We start from the raw sequence: 15,555 nt of genomic DNA on the forward strand, positions 1-15,555 counted from the left end.
TTCAGCAGGTGGCGTAGTGGTTAAGGTGCTGGATTCCCACTTGGCCAAGTACGGTAAGAGTCCCCAGTCTCAGACCTGGTGGTTTCCTTTCTCACTTTCCATATGTGTGTGGTGTGTGTGTGTGTGTGTGTGTATGTGTGTGTCTAGTGAGGGCATGTGACCTACAGCAAATTTAAAAATAATACTAACAATAATTAAAATTACATAAATAATTACTTAAAAAAAAGAAATCATATTTTGTAAAACAAGCTTTTATACCATCAATTATGTAAATTTTAAACTCTGCAGTAAACAGTTAAAAGTTTACTCTATATTTAAACCCCTCCCTTACCTGACAACATATACATTATATAAAATTATTTAGCATATGACTTTCCAGTCTCTATACCTTGCCATACAGACATGGAGAGTGTCCATCACCTCAAACAGTTGGATTGTGTTCTCCCCTGAATGCAGGTATACAGATGCCAGTTTCAAAATCATTAGCTTCAATATTTTCCCCAAAGATCTTAATTAGAAGACCCTTTATTTTAGTTGTAGATGAAACTTACTTCCTCAGAACAATTAATCAGTTATAGATGTTCTTAAATATCATAGGCCAAATATTATAAGCCACAGATTCTTAAAATTCTAAAAGAAGAAGTAACCAACTGAAGTCATAAGGCCCAACCATTTCAAGGTAGGGATAAAGGAAATACACTAACCAGCTAGTGGCCAAGTTACTTAGAATTTCTTTTTTTTTTTTTTTCTGTTTTTCAAATAAAAGTTGATTAAACAGAAAGACTATATTTTAACATGTCTGTTTTCGCTAGACACTTAGATTTGAGAAAAGAAAAACAAAGAGTTTCTTTAAGGATATCCCCTCAGCACAGATGGAATGTGCCTTGAAGACAAGTTACCTGTCTCTTCTCTAGCAAAAATGGGAATTGGGGTGGGGGTGGGGGGCCAACATCGTAACTCATTCAGGTCTTACCGGTGGTCCAGGTGGACCCCTGGGTCCCATTGCACCATCTTTTCCAGTGAAGCCCTTTGTAAAAATAAAATTATTTATAATTAGGGAGGTACAAAGTAACTGAAAATGCTGAACAGGTTGATGAGCGTGAAGGATGGGAGAATGCATTTAGTCCAACTTGCTATCCGGCAGGTAAGCTTTTCAAAGACAAGCATACATAAATAGCAACAAATCCTTTCAACTTAACTTATGCCTTTACTGAATAATTAATTTCCATCCTTATTCATTAGTACTTACAAATAAAACCATTTTAAGAGCCAAATTAATCTCCAAAGAAGGCAGATTCCTTTCATGAACTTACTAGCTTTTGCTTCTGTAGGAGTACAAAGTAACCTAAAAAAGACATGCTCTCTACTGAGAAGTCAGTGTCCACCAACTAGCCCAGAAGGGCCAACACGTTTGAAAATGTGGCTGAGAAAAGCAAGTGGTATAAAAAATGAGGCTACCACGTTCCTTCCTCATTTCCTAAGCAACTGTCAAACAGCTAGGGCAGGACTGTGTACATCTCTACTCCTGGTGAATTTCTCTCCTCCAAGAGTCAAAGCTGTTTTAACTGCCCAACACTCAAAAGAGAGAATCGTCATTCCCCACAATAAGCCCTGAATGCTTTTAGTAGCCCATTTCTCCTTGTCTCAAAGGCCAGAACCTCTTCAGTGTCAGTTACTGGGAGGGAGCAGAGCGCATCTCGGCGCAGACTCCCCTGGCTCATGGGCCCGCGTTTGTGTGTTGTTTTTTCTCTCACTGTACAGTGCCAAGTGACCTCTGCCTGGTGTGAGTCATCCTGCTACCCAGTTAGCATTCATTCCCAACAGCAGACCTCTGAAATCCAGCCGAGGACTTCTGAGTCAGGTCATTTTTTATAGTTGCTGCATTCCTCTGTCAGAGGAGATTTTCGTCTCATTTTCTGCAGAGTATGAGTGATCGTTTCATCCCCATTCTTGGATTTTTGCAAAAATCAGGATCATTCGGATTTCTGCTCACATTACATATCCATACTTGTGATTAGTCCATTGACTTCATTAAAATTTGCTAGTAATAACTCCACTCCATCCAAATACTTCTTTCAGAAACTTACAGGGACAAGATTTCAGACTGGAAGATCTAGGCCTCCTTCACAAAAGACATAACCCAATTCATCTGACATAGCTTTCAACCCTACTTCCGAGGACCAGAAGTGCTCCAGGGGTATTGCTTAGACAGTTTGAATGGTATTTCTTCCACCTAAATTTCTCTAACTTCTACTTAGGATACTTGTTTTTTTCTTTTATTTGTTTTTGTAGATATGTGTCATATTTCTAAGTAACTCTCCTTCAGTCAACCTAGAAACATCCTGATCAACCATTTTCTCTTAGAAGAAACATACATCTAAGTTGTGGCGAGCAGGATTTTATTCTCATATCTTCAGAAAGGCAACCCACTGAGCCATCTGCAAAACTTTGTGCTATAATTTTATTGTATTTATTTATTTTTACTGCAGATCTATAGCAATTATCACTACCTCCATCCACTTGTGGGTGTCTGAGAATAACTGCAGTACTGCAGCAATTACTTCAACTTTCACTTGTGTGAGGGTGGCTGGGAAGACTGATGGTCATTTTCATAGATACACATGTAGTCGATTCCCGTCTGTGTGATTCTGTTCCTTTCAAATAGTCCCCAAAGCTGTACCTCATTTTGAAAATCACCTATCTTGTTCTACCCTGTCAATCCTGATAACGAGTATCCCCTCCCCATCACAGTCCTCAGCCTGTGGTCCTTGCTCTCTTTTCTTCTCTTTGCTTCCACCACCGACTTCAAGTTTGTTTTTGTTTTGTTAACTCAGATCACCATATTCGAAGCCTCTAACTTTCCTAAGTTGTTTATGCCCACCAGCTGTTCACTCTCCTTTCGGCATTGGTAGTTTAGTAAGCAGTAGGTAGGTGCACAAGGCTGTGAAGGAAGGAGAAGAACGATTCCTTGAACAGTTTCCCTGGCCTTGTCCCAGAAGACCTGGGTGGCCTCACCACAGAATTGGACACAAACTAGAGTTTGAGAGTGGAAAAACACAGTCGCTCCCGGTCTCTTACTTTTCAGGGATGCAGTGATGGTGGTGATGGCTCTTGACCATCAATTCAGAAACAGTGTGTTGATGCAAAGTGTCTCTGCATGAAGCCCACGCTGGGGTGAACTTGACAGGCACAACAAGGCTCCAGTGGAAGCAGCAGTAAGAGAGGCAGCCCTTCATCTTCTTGAGGGCCACATTTTTGCTTTTGTTTTCTAATGGAAAAGACTGACTTGCCTTCATTTCTCTCTCATTGTTGTCCTTTATTATAAAATGATTATCAAAAGAAAGCTAAAGTGCCAGTTTCACAAGTGTCAGAAAAATGGGGGGACCAGCAGTTAGCGTAATGGCTATGTCACTGGACTCCCATGTAGTCGACCGCGGTTCGCGTCTCAGACCCGGTGGCTTAAACTCACACTGGGCGCGTGTGCGTGTGTGCCCAAGATCCCGAGAGGAGAATGGAGGAGAAGGGATTGCAGCGGGGCCATCCCCCCTGGGGGGTGATTTCTCGCTTTCTGTCTCTCTGTCTCTCTCTGTCTGTCTGGCGAGCACACATGCCCAATAGCAAAAACCTCTCAAAAAAAAAAAAGTGTCAGAAATGTGGTCCTTGCTCTCTTTTCTTCTCTTTGCTTCCACCACCGACTTCAAGTTTGTTTTTGTTTTGTTAACTCAGATCACCATATTCGAAGCCTCTAACTTTCCTAAGTTGTTTATGCCCACCAGCTGTTCACTCTCCTTTCGGCATTGGTAGTTTAGTAAGCAGTAGGTAGGTGCACAAGGCTGTGAAGGAAGGAGAAGAACGATTCCTTGAACAGTTTCCCTGGCCTTGTCCCAGAAGACCTGGGTGGCCTCACCACAGAATTGGACACAAACTAGAGTTTGAGAGTGGAAAAACACAGTCGCTCCCGGTCTCTTACTTTTCAGGGATGCAGTGATGGTGGTGATGGCTCTTGACCATCAATTCAGAAACAGTGTGTTGATGCAAAGTGTCTCTGCATGAAGCCCACGCTGGGGTGAACTTGACAGGCACAACAAGGCTCCAGTGGAAGCAGCAGTAAGAGAGGCAGCCCTTCATCTTCTTGAGGGCCACATTTTTGCTTTTGTTTTCTAATGGAAAAGACTGACTTGCCTTCATTTCTCTCTCATTGTTGTCCTTTATTATAAAATGATTATCAAAAGAAAGCTAAAGTGCCAGTTTCACAAGTGTCAGAAAAATGGGGGGACCAGCAGTTAGCGTAATGGCTATGTCACTGGACTCCCATGTAGTCGACCGCGGTTCGCGTCTCAGACCCGGTGGCTTAAACTCACACTGGGCGCGTGTGCGTGTGTGCCCAAGATCCCGAGAGGAGAATGGAGGAGAAGGGATTGCAGCGGGGCCATCCCCCCTGGGGGGTGATTTCTCGCTTTCTGTCTCTCTGTCTCTCTCTGTCTGTCTGGCGAGCACACATGCCCAATAGCAAAAACCTCTCAAAAAAAAAAAAGTGTCAGAAAAATGTATCTGTCATGTTACCTCCAAGCCTGAGATCCCAGAGAAAATTTTCTTTTTGATCCCTCTCTCTCCTGCCCTCTCTTCCTCCTCGCAATCTCAAAAGGAGGCATGGGAACAAATAAAGTTCACTGGTAAATCATCCTATCTTGTACTATCTGAGCCTAACGTTGCTCTGTCTGAATAACCCACCTCCTGCCCAGTGGTATCTTGAGAGTAGGGGTATTAAGGTTAATAAATCCATGTGTTTAGTGACAGTTGTTACAACACTGGCCTCATCAAATGCTTGGTTCTAACCATATGTTTTAACTTCATTTCTTAATCAGAATACAGACTATTTTCAGACTACTTTCTCTACCTTAAGGTGCTAGAAACCACTGGTTCCTTTTTCTTGAACAATTCTAAAATCTCTGGGTTCTTATTATCCAAGCACTGTGGTCTTCAATGGAATGAAGCATTCCCATAACACTAATAAACAGAGCCTAGAGGTCACGAGCACCATGCTTCTCATTTACATGTCCTAGAAAAGATTGCATTTCCTGCACTTTTTTTACCCCTAAGTAGAAAAACACCACAAATGAGCAAATTCCTTCCTGAATACCAGCCACCTATCCCATCATTAAGGCCTAGAAGTCATAGCTGAGGTCTAACGGTGTAGGGAGGATGTCCTGACTTCACAGAAAGTGTCATGGAAGTCAGGTTCACTCTCTGGGTTACATAAAGCCTGCCTCATAACAAAGATTTTTATCAATTTAAAACAATTTGATAATGTTCTTAGGTTTCTTCCCAGAAATTATTTTTCTGAATCTGATAAAAATAAAACAGTTAAATTAAAATTTTTAGGACTCCTCTAAAATCTGACCATTTTGTCTCATTGACCTTGAGATTGAGTTGATGATGATGGTCCACTAACATTAGCTCTGCAGTTTTCTACACAATTTGTGAATTCTCTCTGGAAAGTCATGGACTCTGGATTGTGGAGGGTTCTTAATTGATAGGCAACAATGTGACATCATTTCTAACATCTGTTGCCTTCCCAAGAAAACTTACTCTGTCTCCTGGAGGTCCCATTGGTCCCGGTGGGCCAGGTAATCCTGGTGTTCCCTATGAAGAAAGAAACAGACAAGTATCATACTTTCTGTATGAGAAAGGAATCTGGTTATCCTCTGACATGTTTAAAAAGAAACAGAAAAGTTCTGGGAACTCTGAAAAGAAAAGAAACTAGGGCCAAGCCCAGTGCCACACACCTAGGAGATGCTCAGTCAAGCAGATTCCTCAGCTGGACAACGCAAATTAACGACTAGGAGCATGATCCGAAATGGAAATACTAGAAAGCATATGTCCAGGCTATTGCCTTGCTGCTTAACCTTGCTTCAGCTCTTGAGGCAGCCCAGAGACAACACTTGAATCACACATGATAGGCGAAGGAAAACGCAACTTCAAGAACAACTTACTGTTCGGCCTGGAAGCCCTGGCTCCCCAGCATCACCTTTCATCCCTTGGCGACCCTAGAAGAAGCAATGGGAAAATATTTCTCGGGCATTTTACAGAGATGAAGTGAAAAGGGAAACATGAGTCACTTATGAAATCTTCACCACTTCATAAATCCAATGTAAGGTCTCAGAAATGAGCACAGAAGGGTATTTTTGAAGCGAGATGAATTAACTGCTTTTTAGATCAAGGTTTATTTTTAAACTATAAATACTGTATGATAATTTCCACTTAGAATTTTAAGCATCAATTTTATGTAAGTATGGGACAATATACATCGAAAGGACACAGTCTAACCTCAGGGATATATGAATTACTTGTAAGAAGTATTTTAAAAGGTCAAATAAGCAACTGTCGGTTTTTCTACAGTTATACACTATTATGCAGACAAGTTACATGTCTGAAATAACAGTCATCACAGGGCAGCATCTCAGTAACGAGCCTTAATAAATTCTCTGAGGATACAGTTGAATTTGGCCAAATGTAGAAGGTGTCCCAGTTCATGTTAACCTGCCATTCTCATCTGCTATAGATAGCCTTTGTGCTTACTTGTTCTCCTGGAATAGAAAGTCCATTGGGGCCCTGGGGCCCTGGAGGACCCTGGGGGCCTGGAGGACCGATGTCTCCACGAGGACCGGGAGGCCCCTAAAATATACAACAGATACACGATCACAAGAGATGTCATGCATATCCAGTACAACAGCCCAAAACTTATCTTCATAACTCTAAGACACCAATTACATAATCCATGCAGACTTTCAAAAAACTTATCTATGAAAGTATTTATTAATGTCTTTCTTTCCTTCCCTTTTCTACTCATTAATAGAACATTTGGGAAGTCCAAGAAATAGACAATAGCACTTAAATTTTTATAAAAGTCTTATTAGAAAGAGACTTTTTGAAAAATACATTGGCTATAATACATTCATATATTTATATTCATAGATTCACATGAAGTCAAAGGTCAAATTGTATTAGATTTTACTAATTTTAAGCTGGTCCTGATTTCTCTTAGACATATTGGGTTATTTCTGGGACTAAAGTATGTAGAAATCAAGCCAGGAAGGAATGGACATCCACAGATTAGATGCTCTGGGCAATATATCTAGGTGGAAAGGGCACAGACTTGGAGCTAGACAGACTAGTTAGTGTTTCAGTCCTCTGCTTTCCTGACTAGGTTAGCTTATTGTCAACAATATTATGACCATAATCTACACAGTGTCTTCATAAAATACATCCCTAAGAAGCTTTGGTTATTTTATAAAAGACCAGCATGACACTGGCAGAAGGATCTGGTGACCCTCTGTGAACATGCATGCAGCCACTCAATGTATTTTCTGAAACAGGTGGGAAAAAAAAGAGCACTGGACTGTTCCCAACCTGCTCCAGCTCTTTAGTGGGGCTCTGGACCCAGTGGGGTCTTCAACTGATGCCAGGGCACCCTCTCTGTTTCTCCTCCAGCAAGCCGTTAAGTTTCTTCTACAGATTCCCCATGTGTAATTCCTGCAACTGTTAGATGCATTACATGCATCTCTTTTTCTGCTAGTCTAATTCATCCTTTTAAGACAGAGGTCACTTTATTACCTGAGACAAACTGAACCTGATCTATCAATAACTTGCTCAAGGTCACATAAACCCTTACTGGAAATTTGAACAACCAGACTTCAACATATAGAAAGTTCAAATGCACTTTAACATATACTTACAACTGCCCCACTGACACCTCTTTCTCCTCTGGGACCTTTAGCACCAGGTCCTCCCTAAAATACATAACAAGAGCCCATGTTAGTGTGAACATGGGAAAGTAGGACCTTGACATCTAAAAATAACTTCAGGAAGGCAGTGCTTTCTCTAATCGATATTTCTACAGCAACTTGTAAAATACTGAAGTAAATATTTCATGTCCTACAAATACGTGGGGAAAGGAAATTTCAAAACTGCCAAGCATCTTAGTTTATAAATTCTTAATTTTTCTTATCATTAGCTAAGTTTGAAGTTCATTAAAAAATATGAGGTTTACTGGGACAAGCAAACATAACTTGAAAACAATAAAGAGAAAATGTGTTTCAGAATTATGTAAATTATATTCTTTAAGGAAAAGAATATACAAAAAGATTTGTATCTTAAATCTTAGAATCCCATAACATGTACTTGAGTACTGAGAAATCAGAGCCCACTGAACAAGGAGGAAATAAATACGATAGTGACATATAATAATGTTACCCCTCAACTAGAGAAAAAAAAATCCTTCTCAAAAATATCCAAATCATACCCAGGATATGATTTTATAATACATAGAAAAATGCATAGAAAAATATGTCATGAATTTCCCAGGTAAGTTGCTATTAATATAAACGAAAGGAACTGGTTTATAATTGACTTAAAATCAATATTTACATTATTTGCTATGACCCAAGTATAGTGAAATTTGGTGGTCTTAGAATTCCTGAGCTGGTCCTGTGTTAATTAGTTTTTTTAAAAGAAGACAATCAGGCTAGAACTATTAGGCTGTTGTGAAAAGTCATGATGGTTTTTTTTCTGTTTTTCTATGCAAAAATGTATCACGACTTTCCATTCATTTCTTCCATTCTTCAAAAGGGTCCAGGTCAGATGCTGGTTTGAGTAAATGAAGGAGGTCTCTATTGGTCAATGAGCTACATCACTACATTTATCAATGCTTTGCTTTATGCTTTCTTGGCCTTCTTCCCTGCCTTGAATAGACCTGGCCATAGTCTTCTCACTCAAGTTCTTCCAAATCTTCTTGCATATTATCACGTATGCGAATTACCTTTTTTATCTGTTATCCTCATGCTATGCCTGCGCTGTAAGGTGTGCATGTTCTAGGATCTAAACATCCATCCTTGGGTCAGCCTCACAACCACGGTTCTATACTCTATCTGCAGGAAGCCTTCAGGAAATGGGAGGAATTTTCAAAATCATGTAATTATAGGTTCACATCTTTTAGAAAAACGCTCCTGATTAGTAGCCAGTATCATTTGTGTACTACTGGAGAAATGTGTCAAATATCAGATCAGATTTCCTTTCTGGTTTACTCTATTTCAGATCCCTGAACTTACTGCAAAGATGGTCTAGCATTTGGTTTGTTCTGTCCTGGGAAACTCAGATAGATGGATGCATTTTATGAATTTTATACTGGCAAATAGATGATCACGCCAAAGATTTTGAATGGCAAACTGGAAGGACTGTTTTAGTTTCCTTACTGCAGGGCCTGGAGGGCCTGGAGGTCCAACGCTGTCCTGTGTACATGTGCAAGCGTTTGGGAGGGCAGGGCACTTCGCTTCATCTCTCTGAAAATTTGAAAAGAATTTTTACCAATGCATTGAGGGACAACAATGACTTCCCTCTCCCATCCCCACTTCTTTGCAAGAGGAAGTCTGTTTCCCAACTTGAAGAAATAGTTTCTACTTATTACCAGCAGTCTTACACTGAAACTTGCTTTGCTCCTTTGTGTCTTATTTTATGCTTCACTTTAGGAAATCTCACAGGACAAAGAAATGTTTATAAAACCACTGGGACCACTGAATTTAATCCAACTGTCTCTAATCCAATACTAAAATAAATACAATGTATCTCAAATATCAATTCCCATTTCATTCGGAAAAAAAATCCAAAATGCTTTCCATGACCTACAAAGCCCTACATGCTCTGCAGACCACGCCCACTACCCTGCCTGTCTCACTAACTGCCACTTTCCCCTTCACTCGGCTCCAGCCCCACTAGTCTACTGGACATTTCTCGGACATTTAGAGCACTCTGTGGCCTGGAAGACTATATTTACAATTCCCTCCAGCCCGAGTGATCTTTCTGTTCTGTCCATACTGTTTGCTTTCTCATTTCATTCAAGTCTCTGCTTAAATCTCACCCCATCACAGAAACCCGATGGTGGCCATCATCACTGTCATCCCTTTAATCTGATTTGTATTGCATCCTAGGCCTTTTACTTTATAACATACATGTCTGCTTGTCAATTACTTCTCTTCTCCTGCTTGTCAGTAGAATACTCACTTTTTTAAAAAAATCATAGAGCTTTTTAAGTTTATTTATTTACTTCTTCCATGACCAAAAGAGAACAAACACACACACAGAGAGAATAGAGACAGCACACCCAGCCTTAGCCAGCCCTAGACCATGAGCACATGTATGCTCAGTTCACTCAGGGAGGTCTCCAGACACAAACCTGGAACCCTTCCCTGTGGGTCAGTCTGGTGGATGGTCACGCTCATCACTGTACTAGCATTCGGTCCCAAATAATCACTGTGTGCTGCACGCAGTTTCAGTGCCTGGCTTACAATAGATGCTCGATAAGTATTTGGTATGAAAATAACGCAACTCATCCTATGAATGTATGCAGTTCCTTGTTTACCAAAAGCTTCAAAACCATCACCGATATTCATCTTTGTAATCACTCCTACATGAACACTATAGGGAAAGCCGTCATTTCAAAAAAAAAAAAAGTTATTTCTACCAACTAAAAAACCCTAGCTATCCAGAGCCAGGATGAATTATTCTGTAAAATGCAGATATTTTACAAGCAGTAGTAATTGTACTTATCAAACACATTCACTCAGCAGGACTTTTTTGATTGAGAAAATTTCCAGACAAGATCTCTTGCATTTTTAGCTCGAGAGGAGTCACAGCGACACTGGCCAGAGCTGTGGTAGCTGAGAACACACACATATTGCATGTCCCTCAGCTCCATCCTGGAGCTGTAGCGGCTGCTGAGTGCTACTTCCTCTCCAGACTAGTCCCCATCACAAGGAATTATCACAAGGGTTTATTCCCAGGGGACCATTAAGGCAATGCCAGAATTCAATTCCATTTTACTTACCCTGGAGGGAATATCACAGCATCTGTCTCTGCTGGTCCACACCGGGCTGCAGATGATGTCAAAGCTCTGGATTTGGAACTGCAAACAACCAACAGCAAATTCAGTTAAAGATGCATGAAAAGCACTTCATATTAACGTTGCCACATTTTAGACATTGCCCTCTTCTCACATAAACACTCTCTAGGCTGCTAGCCTTCAAGAGCAATATGATCTACGGGATCAGCAGTTAGCATAATGGCTATGTCGCTGGACTCCCATGTAGTCGACCGTGGTTGGAGTTCCAAACACGGTGGCTTAAAAATCACGCCAGGTGCATGTGCATGCGTGCCCAAGATGCCGAGAGGAGAATGGAGGAGAAAGGCTTGCAGCGTGGCCATCCCCCTGGGGGGTGATTTCTCAATTTCTGTCTCTCTGTCTGTCTCTGTCTGGCGAGCACACGCACCTATAGCAAAAACCTCTCAAAAAAAAAAAGAGCAATATGATCTTCATAAGAAAAGAGCATAAAAATGTATGCCTAAGAGAAAGAGATAGTAAAGCAAAATGCATGTGTGAAAATCTCACTCCTGATTCACCTCCTTCAATAAAATGAAACATTTGAGCGCCTTTTTAAAGAAAGCATTAATTTCTATATTTAAATAAATTTGAACACTATGCACATTTAAATCAACTCTTAGGAGTCCATCCTTGTAGAAATGTAAAATTAGAGAGACATTTCTTATTTATTCCACAACTGATGCTTTTTGTTTCAAAAATTGTTGCGTAAAGGTTGACAAATAGCTTTTCCCAATGGCCTCCCACGTAACTCTTTCAATTAGATATATACCTTCTATTTTCCTACAGTTTAAAAGTAAAGTTCTTTTGATAAAAAGAAAAAGGTGGTTTAGACATAACCGTTCATTCAAAACCCTGATATAATTGTTCTATCCAATATTCAAATCCAACACTCAATGAAAAGTCTGGATTTTAATAACAATTATATTAAATTTGAGGTAATTCTTTCTAACCTGTGGGCTTAAAACTTCCTCTTTGACTCTAGAAGAAAATCCTATTCCTCGGAGAGAGCTAATTTTAAAAAATTGATGCTATTTAGAAAATAGTAATAAAAGTCAAAATGTAAAAAAAAAATCTTAATAATAACAATAATAATAATAAAAGGGAAGGGGTTAGCTTTGCTTCTAGAACATTATGTTTATTGATTGACATTTAATACAAACTTCATTAGCCTGGTACAATGAAAACTTTAGATTTAAATTTTCACTACTAGATAGCATCGTAAATAGACTTGGCGTGCTTCCGTCCACATGAAGCAGTAAAACTTGAGACTCAAGTGATCAACTGGCCGCCCTCCTACACGGATTCTTCTGAGACAGATCAGCGACGCTGTGAGAGAACACGGGCTGCGGCGATAGTTACAACTTGTGTCTACATCAGCACAATGAGCTTACTCTACCAACTGTGCAACCATTTACTAACAATTGTCTTCAAAGAACAAAAGAGAAACTATTTTAGATTGTCCTAGGTATGCTGGCAACTACTGCGTGCCATTCTCCAATCTGACCTTGTTTCAGGATGACTACACGCTGTTCCCTGGTGCCTTGAGATCTTATTTCATTTTGTTTTTAGTAGTAAAGCATATTACCATGTTCTGTCAGTAGCACGTCTTCTCAATGGAACTTTCCCAGGGTTTCAATAGGGCTGAGGAGTTTAACCATTTAAAACTCACTGAGAATGTTTAAACTCACTGAGCTCTTTTTAAAATGCCATTTCAATCCTAACAGAGGTACCAAGAAAAATCAAAACGTGGTACTTACTGTGGCTGATTTCCTCTCCCCTTTTAGTAGTTTTCCAAGAATTTCATAACCATCAGTTGTGATATTTCCAGCTTCTTTGATGTCTTTTTCTATAATTTCATAGCAATCAATGTAAATCTTCACACTTTTTGAAGTCACTACGATATGAACCTGACGAGATAATTTGTTTCCATTATAAAAATTCTACCTGAAAAATTAACTGACTTTTTTCATATTTCAGATCACAAATGTTTTCTGAAAAAAAGTTCAAATCAATAAAGATGTACGAACCAGGTGTCAATGTCAAGGATGTCATTTATTAACAATGCAAAATTAGACGAGCCACCTAACATCTCTGCGCCTCTTTCTAGTATCCACATATTCACGTACAATTTCTGATACCCTCACTACACAATCTTACCGAGATAACCAGACTAGGTTTCCTGGGTGAAATGACTTCATAAGCAATAAAGAACTATCCAAATGAAGGTTAATAAGTCATCTATACTTTATTCTACTCAGTACAAAGGAGGCTCAGAAGACAGCCCACCAATTTCGCTAAATTCAGTTTTTAGTTCGTTATTCTCCAGTATTAGTCAAAAAGAACCCACGTGTTATCTAGATACTTAACATGATAAACAGCTGGTATATATCTTTTACAGAAATTTGGCTCTGGAAATGAATTGAACTCAGGATCCAATTTTCCTTGCCAAGAAAGAAGTTAATGTTGATTGACTGATTGATTGATTGATTTTTGCCTGTTATTAAAGGCACATAGGATGGTAAGAAGTTATTAATACAGATAATCAATAAACCATTAATAAAACATTTGTATTTTAACAATGTAAATAAGGGTGATTGATAATCCTTGACTTTATGATTATACTCATAATTTTCACTTCTCATAGCATAAATACTCAAGGAAGTACTTAATGATTATTTTGAAAACTTTGTCAGCACGTTTAAAGAGACAGAAATTTTTTTAAAGGCCCTGAAGCAATAAGCATAAAAAACAATCTAAACTTTTACTTTTAAAATAAATATTTTTCCCACATAGAATCACCACAAAAATATTGGTTCAATGTATCTATGATAAATATGAATTATATACTGCTTTTATATAAAAAAGACACATAATTTACTCTCAACTAATATTGAATTCAAGAACTATAAGCTTTTCCAGGATATTTACTATCTAGTAATTAAGAACTAAAACTTCTTTGGGGTCCAGGAGCTCATGGAGTGGTTAAGGTTCTGGACTCCCATGTGACTGACCATGGTTCAAGTCCCAGACCCTGTGGCTTAAAACTCACGCTGGGCATATGTGTAAGCATGCCCAAAATCCTAAGAAGAGAATGGAAGAGAAGGGCTTGCTGTGTGGCCAAGCCACCTTGGGGATGATTTCTCATTTTCTGTCTCTCTGTCTCTCTCTGTCTCTCTAGTGAGTTCATGCACCCTATAGCAAAAATTCCCCCAAAAAATAAAAAAGAACTAAAAATTTTTATTCACTTGTATATGAATAAAAGCAAAATTCACAAAGCATCCGAAAAACTATAGTATCCAGAAAAATTATTTCAAAATCATAATTGTTTTAACTTGTATTACAATTACTCCATGTATACTTATCATTCAATGTAAACCATAAAGAAGCATTTCCTAAAAACATACATTGCTAAAACCGATACAATGAGTTTTAGTGCATTTAAACACATGCATAGTTATATTTCATTTTGTGCACTTCATCTACAGATCACTGTTCCGAGTATCCAATCTATTTCCCAAATATAAAATTTTGTTGGTCACAGAATACTTACCTTCTTTTCTGGGCTCTACCATTCCCAAACTTTATTTTCACCTATTCTAGATCTTTTGCTTATAATTTCTCACATAGATCTATGTCATTTGCCAATAAAAAAAAGAGAGAAATACAAGGGGCCAGCAGGTGGCTTGGTGGTTGAGGAACTGGAGTCCCATGTGGTGGACCACAGTTCAAGTCCCAGATTCGGCAGCTTAACACTCATACCAGGTGTATGTGCAAGCATGCCCAAAATCCTGAGAGGAGAATGAAGGAGAAGGGATTGCAATGTGGCCATCCGCCCTGGGGGGTGGTTTCTCAATTTCTGTTTCTCCAGCAAGCACACATACACTATAGCAAAAATCTCTAAGAAGAAAAAGAAGGAGAAGAAGAAGGAGGAGAAAGAGGAGGGGGAGGAGGAAGAGGAGGGGGAGGAGGAGGAGGAGAAGAAGAAGGAAAAGAAAACAGAGAACAAAAAAATAGCTTTTTGAAAGAATCTACAAGAAGTGATGAATGCTATAATGTCTTAATTAAATTATTTTATTTAATCTCTTTTCTCAAAAGGACCCTTGTTCTGTCATTATCAGTAATTTCCTACCCTCAGAGTACTACTGTTCAGTCTCATCCCAAAGTTGAAGAACTTTAGTTCAGGAATTAGAATGAAGTGAAAGAAGAGTGTTTCAATCCTTAGCTCAATAAAGGAAGTAGCTGATAGTGATTGAGGGTAGTACTTAAATTAATGGGATAAATAAGAGTGAGTAAAAGGAATGAGGTAAGTGTATTACATACTTAGAACTGCCTAGGACGTGAGAGAGTAAACTAAATCTTAACACACACAAGAAATAGGTAGTGAGTGACTATGTTAATTAGTTTGACTGGGGAGATCATTTTGCAATGTATACATATATCAAAACACCTTAAATATATACATTGGTATGCCGGTAACATCTCAATAAAGCTGTTCAAAAGAGAATGGGGGGAAGTGTCAAGGAATGGAGGAGCAAAAATAATGTAATAATAAAGAAAAAAAGAAGCTAAAAAAAAAAAAAAAAAAAAAGAGAGGAAATAAAGAATGTGGGAAGAGAAAACAG

General features: G+C 39.0%; 1 protein-coding gene across 1 annotated transcript in view; it reads right to left on the reverse strand.

The window, feature by feature from the left end:
- COL12A1 (collagen type XII alpha 1 chain) overlaps positions 1–15,555 on the reverse strand; it is a 136,094-nt gene that overhangs the window by 12,148 nt on the left and 108,391 nt on the right. Inside the window, exons 52-59 of the mRNA XM_027768180.1 lie at positions 12,691–12,840; positions 10,880–10,957; positions 9,252–9,338; positions 7,737–7,790; positions 6,580–6,675; positions 5,994–6,047; positions 5,590–5,643; positions 974–1,027 (exon numbers count right to left, since the gene is read on the reverse strand). Coding sequence (XP_027623981.1) covers positions 974–1,027; positions 5,590–5,643; positions 5,994–6,047; positions 6,580–6,675; positions 7,737–7,790; positions 9,252–9,338; positions 10,880–10,957; positions 12,691–12,840 — 627 coding nt within the window. The remainder of the gene's footprint in view (positions 1–973; positions 1,028–5,589; positions 5,644–5,993; positions 6,048–6,579; positions 6,676–7,736; positions 7,791–9,251; positions 9,339–10,879; positions 10,958–12,690; positions 12,841–15,555) is intronic.

This window comes from Tupaia chinensis, unplaced genomic scaffold (genome assembly GCF_000334495.1).
Source record: "Tupaia chinensis unplaced genomic scaffold, TupChi_1.0 Scaffold145685_1, whole genome shotgun sequence".
Taxonomy (NCBI): domain Eukaryota; kingdom Metazoa; phylum Chordata; class Mammalia; order Scandentia; family Tupaiidae; genus Tupaia; species Tupaia belangeri.